Source organism: Bicyclus anynana, chromosome 18 (assembly GCF_947172395.1).
Source record: "Bicyclus anynana chromosome 18, ilBicAnyn1.1, whole genome shotgun sequence".
In the NCBI taxonomy this organism is placed as follows: domain Eukaryota; kingdom Metazoa; phylum Arthropoda; class Insecta; order Lepidoptera; family Nymphalidae; genus Bicyclus; species Bicyclus anynana.
The window spans coordinates 8,704,979-8,728,010 of NC_069100.1; the positions used below are offsets into that span (position 1 = coordinate 8,704,979).

Here is a 23,032-nt window from a genome sequence, read left to right on the forward strand (position 1 = left end):
CTGAATTTTCAATACACGAAATTCAAAAAGTAATATATTCTCGAGTCAGTACGACACGGACCGTCGCATCAGTAATTTTCAATATTATTCAAGAAAAATGGCGTCTTATGTTTTTAAATATTTTAAAAACTGTTCACAAAACTGAAGAAATAAGATGGGAGTACATATACATATATAATAAAGCCATACTCGAGGAGTACTGTTTACTAACAAACAAATTAGAAATGAGGGTAGAAAACGAATGTCATTTCATAACTTTTTTATTTTAAATTATGAATTGTTGTTTTATAAAACATTAGTCAAAATATAGTAACTATATCTAATTGTTTTAAGCTTATTAATCAAATTTATTTTTATTAATTGAAGAATAAGTAAAATTATAATTATTATTAGGTATGAAATGACTAGTAATTTATACCCTAATTTTTAATTTGTTTGTTAGTAAACAGTATGGCTTTAGTATAGGTACCGTGATTGCCCAGTGGATACGACCTCTGCCTCCGATTCTGGAGGGTGTGGGTTCGAATCCGGTCCGGGGCATGCACCTTCAATTTTTCAGTTGTGTGCATTTTAAGAAATGAAATATCACGTGTCTCAAACCTGCAAACCTGAGAATTTTCTTAATTCTCTGCGTGTATGAAGTCTGCCTATCCGCATTGGGCCAGCGTGGTGGACTATTGGCCTAACCCCTTTTGAGAGGAGACTCGAGCTCAGCAGTGAGCCGAATATGGGTTGATAATGATGATGACATATAATATGCATTTAGCAAAATTCTGTAAATTTGAAATTACAAACAGAAACTTCAATTTATCTCTGTAGATTATCTGATCTTTATAAGAACAAATAACATGAAGATTATAGACACATGTACCATATATGTATATAGAAAATAATATACATTATGTTCTGTCTCAGGCCGTCGTCAGTGGCGGCGGCGGCGGGCGGCGCGCGCGCGTCATTCCTGCAACGCGACAAACCTTACAAGCAGCGGCTCAAGCAGATGGCGAAGCTGCATCCGCAACCGGTTAGTGACAATCAACGCTACTTTTAACCGACTTTAAAAAAGGACGAGGTTGTCTATTTGACGCGTATGTTTTTTGGAGTTTACTTCTTAATATTTGATTTTTCATATATAGCCCCAGGTATGAAATAAATATAGGCAATAAAATCCGACGAACGAATGACAGCGTAATTTTTTTTTGGTGCACCTTTCACCGTGCACATGCGTACGGGCGCGCCCTAGCGGCCTGCTGCTCCTCGGTTGCGCACCTTTCACTTTTCAAGCGTAGGTATTGAGACGTACATAGTGTATACTGCGGAGCAACATACACCTATTTAGACAGTCGATCTGAAAGAGTAAACTCCATTCGTGCGTCGGAGTAACTTCATAACTTCGTCATTTATTAACCAATTATAAAAAAAATATTTCATTGTATGAAAGAGTATACTTCCAAATTGATCCCACTTCATTTTTTATGAAAATCAGTAACTGAAATGCTTTTTCTTTGAAGTCGGTTCCATTTTTATATTAAAAAAATTATTGGCAATGTAATGGTCCTCATGGACCTACCTGACATGAGCCTGCAATAGCTAGTTAAGACATACCACATTTTATGTGTACCACAGTACACGTGTACTTGACATCTCGTTAAATGCATATGCGTTGTTCCAGTACGTGGTGCGTGGTCACCACCTTCAGCTGCAGGCGCTGACGTCGGTGGGTCACTGCCACCACTGCGACCTGGTCATCGAGGGACTGGCGCCGCAGGCTTACGTTTGCGCTGGTAACTATTGTGACGTTTTTATACCAGATGACTCACTACATATTCATTTAAGTATTTATTTATTTTTATTCATTTAATATATAGAATTCCGGCGGAAGGTTTCGGCCGTGGCTAGTTAAAAAGACGTACCGCCAAACGATTTAGATTTTCATCCTCCTCCTAACAATTTAGCCGGCTTCCATCTTAGACTGCATCACTGCAAGGTGTGAGATTATAGTCAAGTGCTAACTTTGGCAACCCGCTTGATATCCTCGATCCCACATGTGGGGGGTTGACCAACACTGCGCCTTCCGGCGCGACCTTGGGACCCCAACGTTGTGGCCTGCCCATTGCCATTTCAGCTTCGCGACTCACTGAGCTATGTCAGAGACTTTGGTTCTTCTGCGGATCTCCTCATTTCTGATTCGATCACGTAGAGACCTGAGCCTGTACTAAATGATAATGATGTTTGTGTCAGACTGTAAGCTGCGCGTGCACCGGAACTGCGCGCGCGACGTGGAGGAGGGCTGCTGCCTGGACGGTGAGCACCACAACAACAGGATCTCGCGCTTCATGGACCGGATACACTCCAACCAGCCCGGTTAGTTTGCACATCTATCATTATCATAATTATCAACCCATATTCGTTTCACTGCTGAGCTCGAGTCTCCCCTCAGAATGAGAGGGGTTAGGCCAATAGTCCATCACGCTGGCCCAATGCGGATTGGCAGACTTCACACACGCAGAGAATTGAAAAAATTATCTGGTTTCCTCACGATGTTTTTCTTTCACCATACAAGTACCGTTACAGATTATGTATAATGCCACTCAGATGTAAACTTAATTAATTATTGCTTGTTGTACATCTATATTCTATATCTATACTAATTAATATATAAATCTGAAAAATTTGTTTGATTGCGCTAAAAAAAGAAAGAGCGTGCTGTAGACCACATGACTGAAGTAAAGCTTTACAAATAATAAACAAAGCGCCATCTATGTGCTTTAGGCATAAATGCATCTGTGTATAAACAAGGAACGTTTCAAAGTTCAGTAAGAACGCCATCTACTGGGAGTTTAAATTAACAAACACTGTTTTACTATGCCTCTTGATGGCAACACTTTGTAAGTTACAATTTTCATATTTACAATAAATGTATTCATAATCATGATAATTTATATTAATTGTAATGTATTAACTACCGGACGAAATTCTGTTCTTCACAAATTTCGCGGGAACCATGGGTTTATGAAATAAATATATAGACTTTGTGTTAATGCAGCGTATTTAGTTTGAATAATATTTTGTTATCAGGTTTGGATTCGAGTGACAAAAAGTCGAGGAAGTCATCGGGCACCGCGAACTTTCTTCATAGTAAGTTTCATATTTAATAATAATCATTTAATTTTACAATTTCCGTATTGTACATGAACATTTTTAGTTATTCAATGGTAAATGTAGTTTTAACAGACTCAAAAGTGTTTTACAAAAATGAGAAGACCAATGTCGAACTAAGGTGATATGATTCACAACATTTGTCGGGCAACTTAATTAACAAATCAAACTGTAACCAAAAGAAGACCCTAGTTGGCAGAGAATGACCTTGAGTGGAGTCACGCACTTGTAAACGTTTTGTGTAGTCCCCTTTTCCACTCAACTCTCACTCTCCCGCCTATCCAAAGTAACCCATAAAGAATTACACAACAATCGACACAACAATCGGCACGACCAGCGCAAGTCGTTCCCGCCAACCGATTGCTGCCCATCTCGAATTGCCCACATTTTACGGAAACAAGTCACGCCACCTGACGTCATATCCGTCTCATACTACTATTTCCTACAGTATATTATGACTGTAGTTTAAACTAATTAAAAGAAGTTTTGAATACAATAAGTTACTTTGTTTTAGTGGAACGCAGCTTTCGGAAAATGGAGGACGAGACTCCGTGGGAACACACGCTTACGCCGGCAGCGTTTCAAGGTAAGTGATCACATTTCCTTCCTGCCTTCGGGACCCATCAGGCAACGCTTCTACGCTCGTCCAAACCCCTGGTGTCGCCGCTGAGGTCCCGTTAAGGGGCTTACATAAAAAGGCATATAAAAAGCATTTACACAATCAGAATAAAAGAACATATGAGATTTTACGGAACATCAACTTAAATTATGTTGAGATTATTCTATTGAGGTTATTTTTGTTACACAGTAAGTGGACCTGAATGATGGTGATAGAATAAATGTTTCACTACACCTACGTGTGCTGGCTAAAAATGAAAGGATATAATCTTTAATTGTTTTAAGTAGATATATATATATATATATAGATAGTAAAAATATTTGATAAGACGTATTTTATAAAGATAAAGAACATTTTTATTACACATTTTTTAATGGGTAAACTTTTTTATCCCTACATTAAGTATATGGCCATATTGTTCGAGATACTTAAAAAAATATATAGTATTTTACCTGTATTTTATGCATATAGATACTGTAGTGTTTGTGTATACTAAATAGATACCTACAATACTACATACACACTCATTCCTACACTGGTATGGCAAGCAGATCGCACACGACCAGCCAGGTCGAGCGCCGGTAACAGACTGTCCCATCGCCCCCACTACCAATGTACATGAGATAGTGTATCTAGTATTGTAGGTATCTATTTAGTATACACAATCACTACAGATACTAATCTACATATATATATATTATGTAAATAGGTAGGTTTGGTTGGTTGGTTTCAGTCGCATAAGAACAGCAGCAGTACTCTTAAGTAGTGTTTTTCCTAACATAAATTAATGAGGCATAAAATTTAGTATCCGTAGACAGAAACGTATAGACAAATGATTGGCAAGCCGTTCTCAGTCAAAATTTCAAATCTTTGAAGTGATTTTACAATCACAAGATACTGCACTAAAGTATTTTCACCGATAGTTATATGTTATTTACTCAGAGGCTAACTGGTTACTTATAATTTGCAACAAGTTTTAATTTTCTGCTCATACTACGCTTATTATATATTTTTTCAACAAGTATAAAAAATTATAACTAATTGACAATTTACAGACTTGTTTGACCCGTCTGACAAAAGGCATGCACCATGATAGAGTATCGAATTGTCTTGTTTCGTTTCTTTATAGACATAATAGTAGGGGAGCCCGGGATGCTAAATTTGCAGTTACTCGAGCGTCATTGAGACCGATTACATTTGGTAGATTAAATTATAGGAAGAATAAATGGTTATTTACTTTTTCCGCTTTTAGCGGTGGAAAAAAAAACTACAGACTTTAAAAACAATTTTTATTACTTTGGCTTACTGAAATTGTAAGAAAATTTTAGCGATTAATTAGGAGATTATTTCCTTAAAAATAAGTAAAACAATTAATCGCACTCGTACCTCGAGCACTAAAATATAAGGGTTTAATTTTGTAACTTTGAAACCCTCCCATTCCATTACGTTACGCTCAAATCGTCAGATTTTCGAAATGTGCAGTTTTTAGCTATCAATTCACCTTACCTTTTTACCTTATCTTAATCTGACGTGCTGGTTGAGTATTTATGAAGTTAGTTTTTTTTTTGGTTGCCCTAAACGTACCCACCAATATTAAGGGCTCATACTCGGTGGAGGTACTCTACAAAGTGTAAGGTATAGTCCCTTATGTTTATCTGCCGCGCTCGAGTAACTGCAAAAATCCCCTCTTCGGCTCCTCTACCATAAGTCGTTCTCTGCGGGAATGCGGCTGATGCTATCTATAAGTCTATTTACTTCTCTGTCTACGACTAAATCCTATTAATAATGTTGACATGTTCAGCTAAAATACATGCTGTCAAATCACATTGTGACCCAACGAAAAGTGTCAGCACGAAGCTAAAACGGTAGAATACAAAACAAAACTCTTTGTTTCGGTGATACGGTTCAAATTGAAAATACTTAGTGAAATGTTTACTCGGGTCAATCATTTGACTGGGAAATGACATTTACTTCATTTGTCTAATTTTGAAATACTTGGCCGGCACTTTACGACTCCACTTTCGATGGAAAGTATTAAGTGTTCACCTTAGAAATATAAACCTTATTTTGTATGCCGTTAGATCTATTTCACGCTGATTTCTCGTTACTACGATACGATGTTTATAAATAGGTTTTTAATTGTCAGTTAGGGTTGACACGATTTTATCGATGTCGTTAATTTATCTTGATTTTATTCACTCCGAAACATGAATAAATCGGGATTCCAGAAGGAATTTCTAGGAGTTGTTTTTTTTTTGTTGATACGTAGAATTTTATTTAATTGTTTAGTTGATTGAATTGTTAGCTTTTAAATTCATAATATGAATGTGCTATAATTTTTTCTTCAGATATAAAGCTGTGCTTTTCGGTTTTACGCAGCGTAGGTCCCTCTCTTGTAGGAATATTGTGATGAAAATAGCTTATGGACTATGAGTATTTGAGACTATGAATATTTGTGGTCGTTCTAACGTGATTGAGTAACAAAGATTCATTCATCTAAACTTTCGCGTTAATATTAATTGATAATGAATTTTCGCGTTTATACTACATATTAGCTTAGAAGTATACAGGAAGAAATTTTTTTAAGTACAGATATTTTTATATTTTGTACATAAACAAAATTTAATGAACACGTATTTTTTCTTTTTTTTTTTAACTCAAAAATAACAAAGTTATCGTTAGCTAAAGTTATTTACGTTTAAACAGAATTTGAGGGTCACCCTATCGCTGTACTAGGTAATAGGCAACTACAAAATCAACTGGTAGGTAGGTTAGCGAGCGCCCGCGCCGAGGGCCGTTGACCTTTGTTTATTTTATTTTTGTTCGATACCTATTATTTTTTATAATAATTAAAGGTCGTCACTTTTGAGCTGAGTACCGATATTCCTTTCATACTTTATTGGGCTTAGGACCATCAATAATGCCTGAAGTGCATGCGTAATAATAATAATAAAAAACTATGAACTTTCGATTGAAATAATGAAATACAAATGATGATTATTATTACGCAAACTTTTGCATTATCAGCTTATTTACATTAATCAGTGATATCTACTTACTAAGTTTGTTTTTGTTAATTTGAAAATTTTAATCACTGTATTTTAACAATTGTTCGAAATGAAGTCCATTCCTTTCAAGGCACAACCGAGCACGTTTTAATAAAATTGTCATTTAGTTTATTTAAAACACTTGATCCTCACATTAGGCACTGCGGGGTTCAGGATTCCTTGGGCTCGTAGCCTAGGAACACTCACTCGTTCGTACATTGTGCGAGATGCACGAAGGCGTTCATTGCTGAGCAAATACACTCGCCCCATTTCGTAATAGTCGCGATTTGAAAATCCCGACATAGTGACATGCACATGCGATTTACTAATTAGGTAACTTAAATGCGCACGCGACGGCAGATTGTCTGTCACTGGTATACGGCCGGTATTTCTTTGTCGGCGTCTTACAAAGTGCCGCCAGCAGTTGCGCAGTTTGTTTGGTAATGTGTCCATTATTTTGTTATTTCTGAGACATAAATTGAAAAAAATAAATTACATAAAATGTATCGAACTGTTTGTAGATTTATGTTCTATTAATGATACTGAACCACGAAAAAAAATATCGGTACTAAAGTCCGAATCACCCTGTATAGATCTACATAATTATGTATATTTTATGGCCACTGTCTATGGCTACCCAGATACCGTTTGGAAGTCAGAAAAATACTCAATTATGGTGCGTAAAAAATATTTTTTTTTTAAATAAATAAATTTTGATTTTTGATCTTCAAACGCAGCAAGTGGCAACCCTATAGCATGTCCGCAAGCGACAATGACGCGCCCCCGCGGGTTATTTGGCGTTCGCAATAGTTGCGGGGAAGAATGTTGGGACACTGCGCTTGTGTTGTGTTATCTATAGGCACATTTGCCATTCTGACCATTCCGTTTGTAGTTTATGTCTAATTTCAAATAAGTATCTACAATATCTTTGAAATTTTCGTCTTTCTGTTCCTTTCTTTTCTTGGCTAGTTGTATACCTACTTGAATATAAATTTATGACGATGCTAACTAATATAATTACTTTACCTTACTACTTTATATAATGGAAAGCTACATTATCAGTGAGTGACATAGGCTTTATTTTATCCCCGTATTCCGACGGGTACCACGCACGTGTAACTGCTGTGCCTCAAGTAAGCGACTAATGGATACAAGTATTCATAGATATTAAATATTCATAAATACTAATAAACACCAATACATAGAAACACCAAAACCATAGAAAACACACAAATGTTTTTTCAGGTATGGAAATTGAATCTATGACCTTAGGGACAGAAGGGATAGTTCAAAAGAGTGAGTTTTTATTGAAGAAGGAAAATATGCGTTATCTGACTGAAATATTTTCTACGATACTAGAGTTTGTTTTCTTAGGTTTTATCTAATAGGTATTAGTAGTAATTACTATTAATATAACCAAACTTTATTAGCATTAATAGACAATGACGTAAAAAGTACAGTATGTTAAATACGGTCGAAAAATTACCACTATAACCTAACCATTTAAATTGGCAATAATTACTATCACCATTTCACCACGAGTTCGGAAGAATAATTCTTCAGCCACCAGTGCTATGTTTAAGGTCCACACTAATCTATCTAGCCAAATAAATCCGATCATAAACAATAGATAGATAAACACGCCGTCCCCCTACGTAGAGGGGCGAGTTACGGCGAAGTTTCAGCTTCGCCTCACGCCTGAAAGCTACCGAGTTTGACCAAACGGCGCGCGCCGCCTGCACGCGTTTATGTAAACAGTGGTGAAATATTTTACGTTAACTCGGAAAATTATTCATATACCCCGATAAATGTGGTTCGTTTGAATGTGTTAAATGTATTGATGAGTGTGAATTTAGAAAATATCTGGATATATTTGGAAATACTCAGTGTAGTGCGATAGGGTTTTATGTAAATGTTTATTATGCTTTTTTACGTTAACTCGGAAAATTATTCATATACCCCGATAAATGTGGTTCATTTGAATGTGTTAAATGTATTGATGAGTGTGAATTTAGAAAATATCTGGATATATTTGGAAATAGTCAGTGTAGTGCGATAGGGTTTTATGTAATTTTCTAAAAAGTTTTTACGTTACCTCGGTAAACAAAATATTTATGCCCTGATAAATTTGGTTCATTTGAATGTGATAAATGTATTGATGAGTGTGAATTTAGAAAATATCTGGAAATATTTGTAAATACTCAGTTTTATGTAAATTTTTATTAAGCTTGTTTACGGTAACTTGAAAAATAATTCACAAATCCTCTGATAACCGTTTTTGAGTGTGATTATTATATTGACAAGTGTAAACAAAAAAAAAATATTTGGATAATTTGGAAATACTAAAGTGTCGTATGATAGGGTTTTATGTAATTTTCTATCAAGTTTTGTACGGTATTGATGAGTGTGAATTTAGAAAATATCTCGAAATATTTGGAAATACTTAGTTTTATGTTAATATTTATTAAGCTATTTTACGGTAACTTGGAAAATAATTCATAAATCCTCTGATAACCGTATTTGAGTGTGGTCATTAAATCGACAAGTGTAAATTAAGAAAATATCTGGATAATTTGGAAATACTAAAGTAACGTATGATAGGGTTTTATGTAATTTTTTAACAAGTTTTTACTTTACCTCGGTAAACAATATATATATGCCCCGATAAACTTGGTTCATTTGAATGTAATAAATGTATTGATGAGTGTGAATTTAGAAAATATCTGGAAATACTCTAGTTTTATGTAAATTTTTATTAAGCTTGTTTACGGTAACTTGAAAAATAATTCATAAATCCTCTGATAACCGTATTTGAGTGTGGTTATTAAATCAACAAGTGTAAATTAAGAAGATATCTGGATAATTTGGAAATACTCAGTGTCGTACTGTAGGGTTTTATGTAATTTTCTAACAAGTTTCTGGATGAACTCGGTAAATAATTCGTATACTATGCTGTGATAATCATAGTCTTTAGTGTATATTTAGAAAATATCTGGAAATATTGGAAATACGTACGTACGTATCTAATAGTTACGAGACGTAGGAGAATATTGTTTTATATAAATTTTTGAAATACTATTACGTTAACTTGAAAAATAAATAATATACCTCTGATATTATGGTTCTTTTCAGTGTGATAGACAAACATACTGACATTTTTTTTTATAATTTCTTTGTTGGTAAACAGTGCACATCGAGTATGGCTTTCGTATAGACCGTCTATGTCACTATATATCTGTCTGGTCACACAGTAAATGCAAACGAGATTACGAGATTCTAGGTTAATACTATAGTCTAGTGTTTTAAACGGCTTCAACACAGTAACCCCTTTTTTCCGTATTATATAAATACTGTAGGGAAACAGTACAATACTGTCGGAAATAATAAAGCTATACTTAAGTCGTCAAAATTTACTGTTATGGTTTCTAAAATCAACAAACTGAATTTAAAATTAAAATAAAATCCCAAATCTGAGAAGATAAAAACAATAACTAGCAATAGGTGATACCTGTATAAGGTAGCCTACACAAATGAAACATTTTTGAGTGATTTGTAACAGTTTGTTACGAGTATTGGAAGTCAGTCGGTTTGTCATCTCCGACGCAAGAGAGGGGGTATAAAGTTTACTGTGTGTATATGTGTAAGTCACGTGATAGGCTTTGCCTTCGATTCAGAAGGCATAGGTCCGAATATGGTTAGGGGCATGCACCTCCAACATTTCAACTATGTGCATTTTAAGAAATTGAATATCACGTATCATAACGGTGAAGGAAAAACATTGTGAGGAAATCTGCAACCTGAGAATTTTCTTAATTCTCTACGTGTGTGAAGTCTGCCAATTCGCATTTGGCCAACGTGGTAGACTAAGGCCTCTGATTCTGAGAGGAGACTCGTGCTCAACAGTGAGCTGAATATGGGTTGTTAATGATGATGGCGATATGTGTTTGTTGCGTTGTAGGTTATAGACGACAGCCGATTTAGACTTTTTTCGGTTTCATTGATAGTGAAGATCAATTCGAACAGATCAGCATATTACATTATGATGTTATTTCTGGCAAAAAAGTTGTAAACATTTAATATACATAGCTAAGGTCTCTCGTAAAGTCTATTAGGTAGATTAGATAAAGCAATTTTTCCTAAGTTGAAAAATAAACAGCAAGTACTAGGTATATTTCTATAATGGTGTGGGCGGTTGTTAGTAAAGAAGCGTCGTTTCGAGTTGTGTTGTGGACTGTTATAGCCAGACCTACCTCACTTTATGAAAACTGACAATTTGTCGGCCTTTGCTCTTACCATAAGCGAGTACAGTAGCTAATGATGGTGTTTAGACTGTGGTGGTTTTAGAATGCAGTCGTTATAAACGGTCCAGACCTTCGGCCTATCGCATATTTTTTTTCCTCGGCATAATATTCAAAATCCTCACGGAAACCCTTCGAAAAACACGCATTTCATAGATACAAATAATCACTACCTAACCTGAGTATTCATCAATACTATCGATACTAATATTTTATAAAAGATTTGATTGTATGTTTGTATGTTTTGGCTCTGGAACTACTTAACCGATTTTAAAATTCTTCCACCGTTGGGAAGCTACACTATCCCCGAGTGCTATAGGCTATATTTTATCCCCGTATTCATACGGGAAGTGGAAAGATCCTATAAAATGGAGTTGCCACGAAGTTAAGGTTCTAGCGTCGGTATCCCCTTCAATATATCGAAAAATTTTGAAGAAAGAAAGAAGAAAGAAAAAACATTTATTTCAAAAATTGTGCCACACTTAACCACGTAATACAATAATTGTAGTGCCTAATACTCAAACCGCTTAGTCTAAGCATCAGAATACCACTATGTCATATTTGGCACAACCTTGATAAAGGTTCCAGCTCAGCATTGTGCTGCATGTACCAAGGAAATATTGGACATACAGCACTGATTTTCAGCTGACACCTGAAGTACAAATATAGCAAATTTTCAGCTTTCCTAAAATGCGGTATGTGTGACTTTCACAGGCCCTCTCTTGTCGTGCGACTGTAGTTATGTCGCGCGCCGGCAATGACATTGAAGTCACTAATGGACTCGTGGATACACAAGTTATTTAGTTGTTTTCTTGGAGTGTTGACGTCCAATTCCGCAGTTTCTGATGTCTTTCATCATTGTGTTCTTGTTATATTTACACGTGGTTTGGATATTATTGAAATAGTTGAGTTCCAACGGTTATAGAAGTTGCTAACCGACGCCGCCCGGTTTCAGCCGCGTTTCTGTAGGAATACGGGGATAATATGTAGCCGGGGATAATAGTCTTCTTCGATAAATGGGCTATCTAACACTGAAATAATTTTTCAAATTGGACCAGTAGTTCCTGAGATTAGCGCGTTCAACCAAACAAACAAACTCTTCAGCTGTATAATATTAGTATAGATTATATGACAGGGAACTCCTGAAAAAATACATTGCTGTAGCCCGTATCTAGGATTATTTCCTTGGGTGGGCCTGGCCCCCTATATCAAGTCTATTATTAGTATCATTATAGAATTCCATATCGGTAGCCCAGAATCCTAGGGTGGGCACAGGTCCATTCTAGGGTGGGCACGGCTCACCCGGCTCCTCCCATATATACGTATATGAATATTTATATGAAAAACTGTAAAGGCTCATCTGCCTGTTGCACTATTTTTGGACTCCCAATATCGCTAGTCATTAGCCCTGGGCTTAATTGTAACGTTTTAGACTAGCCCATATTGTTTATATTTAAAAAAAATTTAACAATCCGAATTGCGCAACAAAGAAATAAATTTGTTTACATGTTACGGACCTTTTGATATATCAATAACTAGTAGACGCTGCGTGGTTCCCGTTCCCGTAGAAACACGGGGATAAAATATAGCCTATAGCCTTCCTCGATAAATGGGCTATCTAACACTGAAAGAATTTTTCAAATCGGTCCAGTAGTTCTTGAGATTAGCGCGTTCAATCAAACAAACAAACAACTCTTCAGCTTTATAATATTAGTATAGAAGTATAGATTTTAATTATACACGTTGTTTTAGTTTCCGTGAGAGTAGGGGGAGTTTAGGGGATAAATTAATTTAACCTATGACACTCGCAAATAACGAGGTTCTCTAGTGGTAAAATAATTAAAAAAAAATATAACATTAGTATATGTGACTAACAACCACACTAACAAAAAAAAAAATCCGCTATTTATAGTGTCAAAATTAAGCTGATTAATAATCAATTCTTGATTCCCAGCTTACACCGATCAACCGCTGAAAGTGTGTCTTCCTTACCACGCGACATTGGCGAAGTAAATTGTACCCAGTTGGTACAGCAGCAAGCCATAAAATAAAAAAAAAAACATACATACAGCCGAACGTAGAACCTCCTCCTTTTTGGAAGTCGGTTAAAAATTAAATTGAACATTAGTAGGTATACTCGTAGATGACAAATGAATATAAAATGATTGTCTGTTGTTGTACGAATCTCACAATATTAGCTCGTGGCGATGTTGTCGCTAAACCAAGTAATGTCCGTGTCGATAGCTAATACGGAGACAGTGCGCCGGCCTGTTACGGAGGCTATTTAAATGGTATAAAAGCGATTGACTCGTTGAGCCAATTGTGATGCAAATGCCGTTACGCTGTAGCGCCGGGCGACGTAAACACGATCGACAACAACAATAAATACACCTAAATATCATACTATATCATCCGCGTAGTACCCGTTCCCGTGAGAATGCAAGGATAAAATGTAGCACAAATAACGTGGCTTTTTAGTAAAGAATTTCAGAAGTAGGTTCAGTAGATCCAGATATACAGCCGTGATAGCTCAGTGGATATAGCCTCTGCCTCCGATTCCGGAGGGTGTAGATTCGAATCCGGTCCGAGGCATGCATCTTTCAGCTATGTACATTTTAAGAAATTAAATATCACGGTCTCAAACGTTGAGGAAAAACATCGTGAGGAAACTTACATACCTGATAACTTTCGTAATTCTCTGCGTGTGTGAAGTGTCCTAATCCGCATTGAGCCAGCGTGGTAGATTAAGACTCGTGCTCAACAGTGAACCGATTATGGGTTCACAATGATGATATTACCCCCAGAATATCACTAACTTTACCTCTTTATAATATTAGTATATACCTGTAGATTAAACAGAGGTAAAGTTAGTCAGTTTATGTAGTTGTAGGTGGTAATCCCTGGATTTACTAAACCGATTTTGAAAATTCGTTAATCAATAGTAAGCTACATTATTTGTGAGCGTCATAGGCTTTAATTTATCTCCACGGGAACGGGAAATATGCATTGGAGTCAGGGTTGTATGTTTATGTGTTACGAGTACCTAATGTGTGCTTTGAAATTGTGTGAAATTGCATGAAAAGCATTCGTTTCATAGTTTTACATATATTGTGTTAGTTTGTACTACAAGTAAGATAAATTGGGTTTAGTAGGCAGATGTCGGAAAGTAGGAAACCCTTTTGTATGCATGAGTAGTCCGTCACGTACTATATTGCCCTAGTCCCGAATTAATCGGTCCAACCGTACGGGTCTCAAAGGCCTATCTCTAATTTAGACCTCAGTATCTACCTTTTTATTCTGTCAGGAACCTAGAAGTTATTTGCAGAAATAGATCGCAAAGGTATGGCAAAGGTCGCCCTCTATTTTGTTATATTAGGTTTAAATCACATTTATAAATTACGATTTGCATATTATCAAAATCTCAAAAACTATACCTGGTCGAGTTTTATGATGAGAGTTGCTTTAAAAACTGGTTAACTGGGTAAAAACAGTTTAGACCCCTCACAGTTTTCATAAATTTACGAATACCTACCTATAGTTTAAAAATATTTTAAGATATTAAATATCACGTGTCTCAAACGGTGAAGGAAAACATCGTGAGGAAACCTGCATACCAGAGAATTTTCTTAATTCTCTGCGTGTGTGAAGTCTGCCAATCCGCATTGGGCCAGCGTGGTGGACTATTGGCCTAAACCCTCTCATTCTGAGAGGAGACTCGAGCTCAGCAGTGAGCCGAAAATGGGTTGATAACGAAGGACCTATAGTTTATCTGTAAATCCGTTAAAGAGCAAAATTTATTAACGCTACGCTTCAGTTGTGATGGACACCTCCGAAAAGACTTGAACGATTTTAATAATTTTTTGGTAAATTTGGTAGATATGAGATGAGAGGGTCATAAAGTATTTTCACCCTCCTACCCCCATCCCTAAATAATTTTGAATACATGTTAGTTATACAAAATTATATTTATCTTTCAGCACCGATTCATCTGTCGCCTTTATTGTTGGTTCAGTACTAGTATTTACTAGTTTATCATTTTGAATAAAAGTTTCAAATTATCCAGACAAATACGAATCGATTCTAATAAAATATGTGCTCCAGACCTTATGGTTCAACTTTTGACATTCTCTGCATTTAAGCAGTTTGGGAATTTAGCCGAGACATTTTAATACCTTTGGAAGAGGCTGTTCGTAAATACCGAAATATACCTAAATAGGGAATTTTGTCAACGTCGGGAACACCTTAGCAATTTATAAAATATTCCTAAAACAATGTAAAAATAATTTTCGGAAAATCCGTCTACGCTGCTATGAAGTTACGAGAGTATTTTTTGTACACGTAGGTGTGTTGTAGCAAGGAGAGTTGTGCGAATGGGGATGATGACTATGTTTGAATATATTGATTTTTATGATACATTCGGGTAAATAAGGTCAATGTTAACTAATTTATTCATAAAAAGCAAAGATTGTCTGGATATTTGCAAAATAAATAAGATTATAAAATTTCAAAATCTATTAATTTTTTTTTTATCGAAAATTCATACAGTTTTAGCTTCCTTACATTAAATGTGACATTTTTCAATAAATGAAGTATAAACATAAACGCACAAATAACAAAGATATTAGTAATTTTGTTTGAACGCCCATACAAACCAACGATCAGCGAGCCAACGACGTCACTAAATCGTGCCATTTTGTATGGAACGTTTTTCAAGGATCCGCGGCAGCGCCGCAAATCTAACCCTTTAAATCCCTGTAGCTCCGAAAGTAATGATCGCAGATACCCTGTTGCTTTTACAAAATTGCTTTGCTATTAGTATACTCTTAATGTGTATACAATTTAAAAAACTGTCATCATCCCTTGGCAAATTTCAACAGAACATTAACTTGTAGAACACTCGGAAACTTTTTCAGATCCAAATTGCTTAGCGACTGCAAAGCCTCCTTCGCAAAAAAGGTCTTTAACAAATGAAGGTACTTTTTGTAAAGTTTCTTTTTTTTAAAAGTCCCTCGTCCAATATATTCGTGTACGTGTGACGGAGTGAAGGGAGTGGGGTGTAGAGATTTCAGTTTGGGAGCGGCCAAGGACGTACCCTTCGGAGGGTTATACTTTGTCGGGCTATAGAAACAGCGGATCCATATAAACTACTAGCTGACGCCGCGTGGTTTCACCCGCGTGTTTCTCGTTCCCGTAGGAATACGGGGATAATATATAGCCTATAGCCTTCTTCGATAAATGGGCTATCTAACACAAAAAGAATTTTTCATATTGGACCAGTAGTTCTTGAGATTATCGCGTTCAAACAAATAAACAAACTTTCAGTTTTATAATATTAGTATAGATGGAGAACAGTCTTGTAGGTTTTTTTGAGGATGGTGTTAGGAAGACGTCTTGGGTTTTAAGTTATATTCCCGTGTCTAGCGTTGGTCTATTTGTTAAATTAAATTAAGTTTTTATTATTTTAGGTTTTTTTAATGTTAGTATATGCTAGTTCACATAGAGATAGCAAAGAAAAAAAAGCGTAATATTTCTGTTGCATATTTTCCTCGCTGTAACAAAATGTTCATATGTCAATGTCATATTATTATACAAAGATTTAATATTCAATTTCCTGACCTTGGTGCTAAAATCATCAAGAAAGGCTGTGATATAGGAATGTTGAATTTGAAGGATCTCTTCGATTTATATCTAGACCTTAACCTACTACATCAAGATTAAACTCTTGTCGAATCACACTCAAGACACAAGATTAGTTTCGTTTTTGTTCATCTTTTCATTTTTGTAATGCGGCGCAAAAAAACTAGATTTCATTATGAAATCCGCTAGTTTCGTGACCACACGGGCAGGTACACTCACCTAAGCTTGTTTCTTTACATCGCGATGTTGGCATGAAACGCGTGACGTCACAACATACGTCACGGTTCAAGGGGATAACAAACTGAAGCGACGTCTTAGCTTTTACGAAACGGGAAAACTTTTACGAAGGTTTTTTTCAACTCGAAGTAAATATTGGAACGTTATACTGAAACTTGGTAGGATTTATGCATAGACTTTTTTACTACAAACGTATATAGATCTTCTAAATATGTAAAAGCCAAAGGTCAAGTATCGAAAAAAGCTTAACGTACAAAAATGAAATTTGGCAGGGAAGTAATTTATAGTTAGTAGAACGTTCGCTGAGAACAGATTTTGCGAGAGGTGGCCCTCGCAAAATCTGGGATTAAAGAGGTCTATGGGCAGACGAAGACACGGGCGTCCGCTAGTTACTATACTAAAAAAACTGATTGTCTGATGTGTTGTGGTATAAAAACCGATTGCACTTAATTTCTTTAAAACTGAATGGTTAATATAGTCCGGACGGACGGGGTTCGGACCAGTACCTTTCAGATTTTTATTTCATCCTTGATCTTGAACGATTGATGTTAGAATTATGTCACCCGCTGACCATCAATTATTCTCATGATCTTGCATTGGTAACGGCTACAACTGATCGTGTCGTCGATCGTGATCGTTGGTCGCTGCGTGCATGACGGCTCGACTTGATGTAAACAATATGTTTTTATTCTTCCTTCCACGAGTTTCCAGCTATCGTACCGTTTGTTAGGGACGTTAGGTAGTAATTTGGTAATTTCCATTATTATCTATCTAATCCACGTAGTTTATCGGGTTAGCTAGTACGTGAATACATAAATAAACAACATAAATGGTTTGCCATATCTATCTATCACGTCTATTCCCAGTCGAATCGTCCTTGGCCGGTCGCACCACTATTGTTTAGGAGAAATGTCAGCATACAGACATATTATCAGACATATCTGTGCTCGCAGGATGCGATAGCCGCATCCCAGAGATAGCGCGCCTACTGGTTGGTCACTTGAGTTTCGTTATCGACGCAGTTTTGCGGCATTTTCGGTAAATTGTTATCATCCGTATTTATTTCGGTTCGATGTAATTTCGCGTGGTTTGTTTTCGTTGCTTAGATGTGGACAAAAATTATTAAATAACAAAGTTGTACATTAAAAATAGGACGATGATGATTAGAGATTGAAATTGAACCTATGAGTCAACATCTCTTCCGGGCTTCGGCTTGAAACGATCTTAGAGGATATTCTGTTTTTAGTGACGTCGCTTGGATTCATCGACATTGCCGCTTGGATTCGTTGTTATACCGCTTTCATCTTAGATTGCATCATCACATACCATCAGGTGAGATTGTAGTCAAGGGCTGACTTGTAAAAAAATTAAAAAATTATATCTATACCTATAACTGTAATCTGGTCAACAAGCGCTTTTTGTTAAACTTTTCTCAGCACTCCAGAAAATATGATCGAGGTAAACGAAACTACATGTAAATTAAAATTTCGAACTTTAATTTCCCACAACTTAATTCTACAACAAAAACAAAAATTGTGCAACAATAAAAAATATACAATTATAAATACGACAATAATAATACGGAAAATTGTATCTGGAACCTTTCAGGATTTCAATTTTAACCATTGAGAATTTTACCACTAGGAGGACCACTGGTTTGTGAAGGAAGCTAAATTCGATAACGTACTAAATTAATTTCATTACTCGCGTCACTTGTCAGAAATGTCGATTAACTAGCCTCCTACGTGATCTATGGTTGGATGGGCGCCATCTTGTAAACATAGAGCCAAAGTAATTTTTTTTTTTGCGTTATCTGGTTAAATAGTTGTTACTTTATTGTTAGAAAGTTATTATCCGCAACATTAAAAGTTCAGTCATAAGTATGTTTTCTATTTGTAACCCCGGCGCAAAACGAGGTGTGTTATAAGTTTGACGTGTCTGTCTGTCTATCTTTGACGGCCTCCGTGGCGCAGTGGACTTACAAGACGGAGGTCATGGGTTCGATCCCCGGCTAGGCTGATTGAGGTTTTCTTAATTTGTCCAGGTCTGGCTGGTGGGAGGCTTCGGCCGTAGCTAGTTACCACCCTACCGACAAAGACGTACCGCCAAGCGATTTAGCGTTCCGGTACGATGTCGTGTAGAAACTGAAAGGTGTGTGGATTTTCATCCTCCTCCTAACAAGTTAGCCCGTTTCCATCTTAGACTGCATCATCACTTACCATCAGGTGAGATTGTAGTCAAAGCCTAACTTGTACAGAATTAAAAAAAAAAACTGTGGCATTATAGCGGATGAAGCGATTTTCTTTTTTATTTTGTATTAAAGGTGCGTGTCGTATTTACGTGCGATTGTTCTTAGACATGTTTGATGAATATCGGTTGAGCCGTTTAAAAGTTGTAAAATGTGAAAGTTGGGAAGAATAACCCAACATCTGCAAATACACTCGAGTGGGGTCTCAAATGAAAGCGCACTGAAAGAGAATATTGATGACTAGGTCGAGTGTAATTAATAATTTCAAGACTTTCGTGGGTTTTTTAAATTTTCAATTATAAGTTATGGATGCTATGATTTTGTAACCTCTATAGAAAGGGATTAAATAAATCGCCATACAAACACAAGCTTTCATGCCTAAAATATCTAGTTTTTCACTGTTTATGCTTCGTCTGAAAGTGCGGTAAGTGGCAATCACCGTTAGTATGCGATAAGGGCTGAGTCAGCCGCCATGATAGCTGAGGTCAAGGTCGACTAGATAACGAGCGCTGCAACCTTACGTGTGCCACCATTAACGTTAAAATTAAAAAAATACTAGGTATAATATAATCTCGTTGATATGTAAAAAAAACATTACATTCCAATACGAGTAAATTGTAGAAAGTTGTAACTGTTAATGTTTATCAAGAATGAGTGTGTTGATTAAAATGAAACTTATTTAGCTCTCACCCTCAACGTCTGTTCGCCTCGCCCGATCACACTTTTCGTAACGCGTTCACCAGCTTACTTCCCAAATCAAGATTGAAGAAAGAAGTTTTATTTAAAAAATCATCATCATTACAAGCCCATTTTGACGACTAATTAGTAGGGCCAGGCTTCCTTATAGGAGAGGGGATATGGAGCTTAGACCCACCATGTAGGTTAGCAGGCTAAAACGTACGAAAATGTTAAAACACAATTGCGATGCCCACAATTTCCTCTGCATGGATTTAAGTTAAGATTGTTAGTAAACTGCGGGTACTCTATATTAAAACAACCTAAATTAAATTATTAATTTTTTTTGCTAAATAATATTGAAAACAATCATTAACTTCCATGCCACTTTCAACATTCCAACCTCGTTTCTATGTTCCCAAATATCGACCCAGAAACCTTAAACACAGTGAAGTTTAACTTTGTTATTGTAGGTTGTTTTGCAGAGTTCACAATGCCCATTGCAGTGATTGCTGCCTATAAAATGTTATTCGTAACAATCCCCGGGCGTGGGGACAGACGAGCGGGGCCAGGCGTCAGGCGCCAGGGGACCGATTCCCCTGACATTCCCCGAATTGTGTAGTTACGAGCGGAATGATGGCCTAACAGCCTACTAGCGGTTGTTTGCGACTTTTTGTTGAACAATTTCGGGTTTCCCTACGATGTTAAGAATTTTTGCGGGATATACTTTTAAAATGTCATTCCATCTCCTTCCTAGTATATCTATTTGGAGTTGCAAAGTTGCCGTCTATCTAATGCCGTACTAGTAGCTAAAGCCTTACTAGTGATATTTGTTAGAATAAAAGATATTATGAAAGAAAGGAGAAAGAACGAAAGAAAATAAATCTTTATGCCACACAACACAATTTGTTCTTTTAATCGTCAGGACAATATCCTGCGTTGTGTGTCATAACCCAGTAAATGGCATCTCGTGTCATTCCCAGTATTCAATTACACAAAAAGGTATTTTTAAGGAGCTCTTTAACCGACGAACACGATTACAATTATTTAATATCGATTCTATAGAGACGGTTTTTATAATCGCATTAGATCGTTGATCATATACTTTGACAGAAAAGTAACGTCTAGCGAGGCAGGTCCTATACAATAATTGGTCTGAGGGGTAAGGAGATGATGATGAAATCGTTTATTTGTCACACAAAAAGGTTATTACACTTTTCTGAAGTTTAAGAACTGGCTGTCCTAGCTAGATTTTATGGATCTGTGTGTGGATAATTAATTACCTTTTAATCGGTCAGAACATATGTCCCGTCCACTGCCATTTTAATTATGATGAAAATTAAAATGTATGTTGAGAGAAAAGAAAGAGAAATTGACAAAAATAATAACGGATAACTAGAGATAGAATAGAATAATATAACTATAACTAACTTTAGATAGATAACTAGAGATAGAATAGAATAGATAGATAAAATAATAACTGGAGATAGTAAACGAAATAGAGGACAGACAGATGAAGAGATGGGAAGATGATTTTAAGAAAATAGGAGGACCAGAATGGATGCGATTAGCAAAAGACAGAAATAAGTGGAAAATATTAGAGGAGGCCTTTGTCTGTACAAGACAAGCTGTTTGAAAGGGAAATCAATCGGATAGAAAATTACTATTTTAACTAGTTGTTAACCCTACATCTTATTAACTTTGTTAGCAAGTAACTACTTGTATGTAATGATAAAAACAGCAATAAAGGCTTATTTTTTTTTATTAATCGGTCAGATTATCGACGTTGTGTTGCGAAAGTTTCATCGAAAGTATGCTGTGCCTACCATTATTGCCGTGAACACAATGTCTACGCGTTTCCTCTAGTAGTGGAGTTGGTGCAGATCGAACTGTACAGTGCCGCCTTGATACAATTGAGAATTGGTTTTGGTCAAGTGACCATAAAAGAAACTTCACTAAACTTGACATTAAAGTACCTGTTTATTGTTTTGTGATTTTGTAATCTGTTTCTTTTGTTTTTGAAGCTTTGCAAGGGAATTATTAATTTACACATAGAGATTTTAATGTAAGCTTCTTTACGCACGCTTGACTTGGAGAGTAAGCTGTTGAATACGTTACGAAAAGTGTAATCGGGCAAGGCGAACAGGCGTTAAGAGGGAGAGCTAAAGTTTTCTTCAGTCGTTTGGTCAACTCAGCAAACAAAGCACACTCGTTTTTAATTATTTTTTAATTTTTCGTTGTTACTTCTTCCTACAATTTACTCGTATTGGAATATAATGCAGGTCAAATTATGATGTAGGTATACAAAACTAGCCGACGACCGCGAGTTCGTCCGCCCTTAGACCTCTTTAATCCGGCCCTGTCACTAAATCCTTTGTCAGAAATCCGTTTTTAACGGATATCTACTTACTATAGACTACCTCTGCCTTTCTTCTTCATACGTCAAGTGATTTTTGAGATTTCGTGATGAAATGACCTGTCGCATTTATATATTAAGGTTAATGATTGATGACAATTGTTTTTAAATAAATAATAGTATCTCAATTTCCTTTCAATAACACTATAGAAAGGATTTGTCAAAAATGTGAATACCCCTTTAAGTGTTCAGTACAATGTTTATTAAAAATCTAGTCACCATCTGTTTCTTACCGCATTCCTTTGATCATACGCGGAGATGGCCAGAGTAGGGCTACTAATTTAAAACCATTCAATCTCCCATTCAGACTAATAAATAATAGAGTTGGTACAATAATAGGCAAAAGTCCGTATGTGTGGCTCCACCGCTGCCGTTGACCGATACCGCGCGTCGAGCGCTGCAGTGGAAATAAATATGCTCACGTGTGTACCACCGCGGTACCGTCGGCAGCATATAAATATTAATAAAAAGCCCATATTAATGGAATGTGAACTTTTCGCCGTTCATCTTCAGAATTCAAGAAATTACACCATGTAACTGACTGTACTTTAAGTCGTATGTTCTTTGATTGTGTGCTGATGTTTATGTATAAAAAGAATAATTGGATAGAAGCAGGCGTTACTTTGCGACGTTCATCATGATTAAATAATGATTTATTTATTTTGCAATCCTCCGCGAAAAGCCGACGAACCCATG

General features: G+C 36.2%; 1 protein-coding gene across 1 annotated transcript in view; it reads left to right on the plus strand.

The window, feature by feature from the left end:
• LOC112052842 (rho guanine nucleotide exchange factor 11) overlaps positions 1-23,032 on the plus strand; it is a 201,028-nt gene that overhangs the window by 58,648 nt on the left and 119,348 nt on the right. Inside the window, 5 exon segments of the mRNA XM_052886750.1 lie at positions 916-1,024; positions 1,673-1,784; positions 2,242-2,364; positions 3,079-3,138; positions 3,674-3,745. Coding sequence (XP_052742710.1) covers positions 916-1,024; positions 1,673-1,784; positions 2,242-2,364; positions 3,079-3,138; positions 3,674-3,745 — 476 coding nt within the window.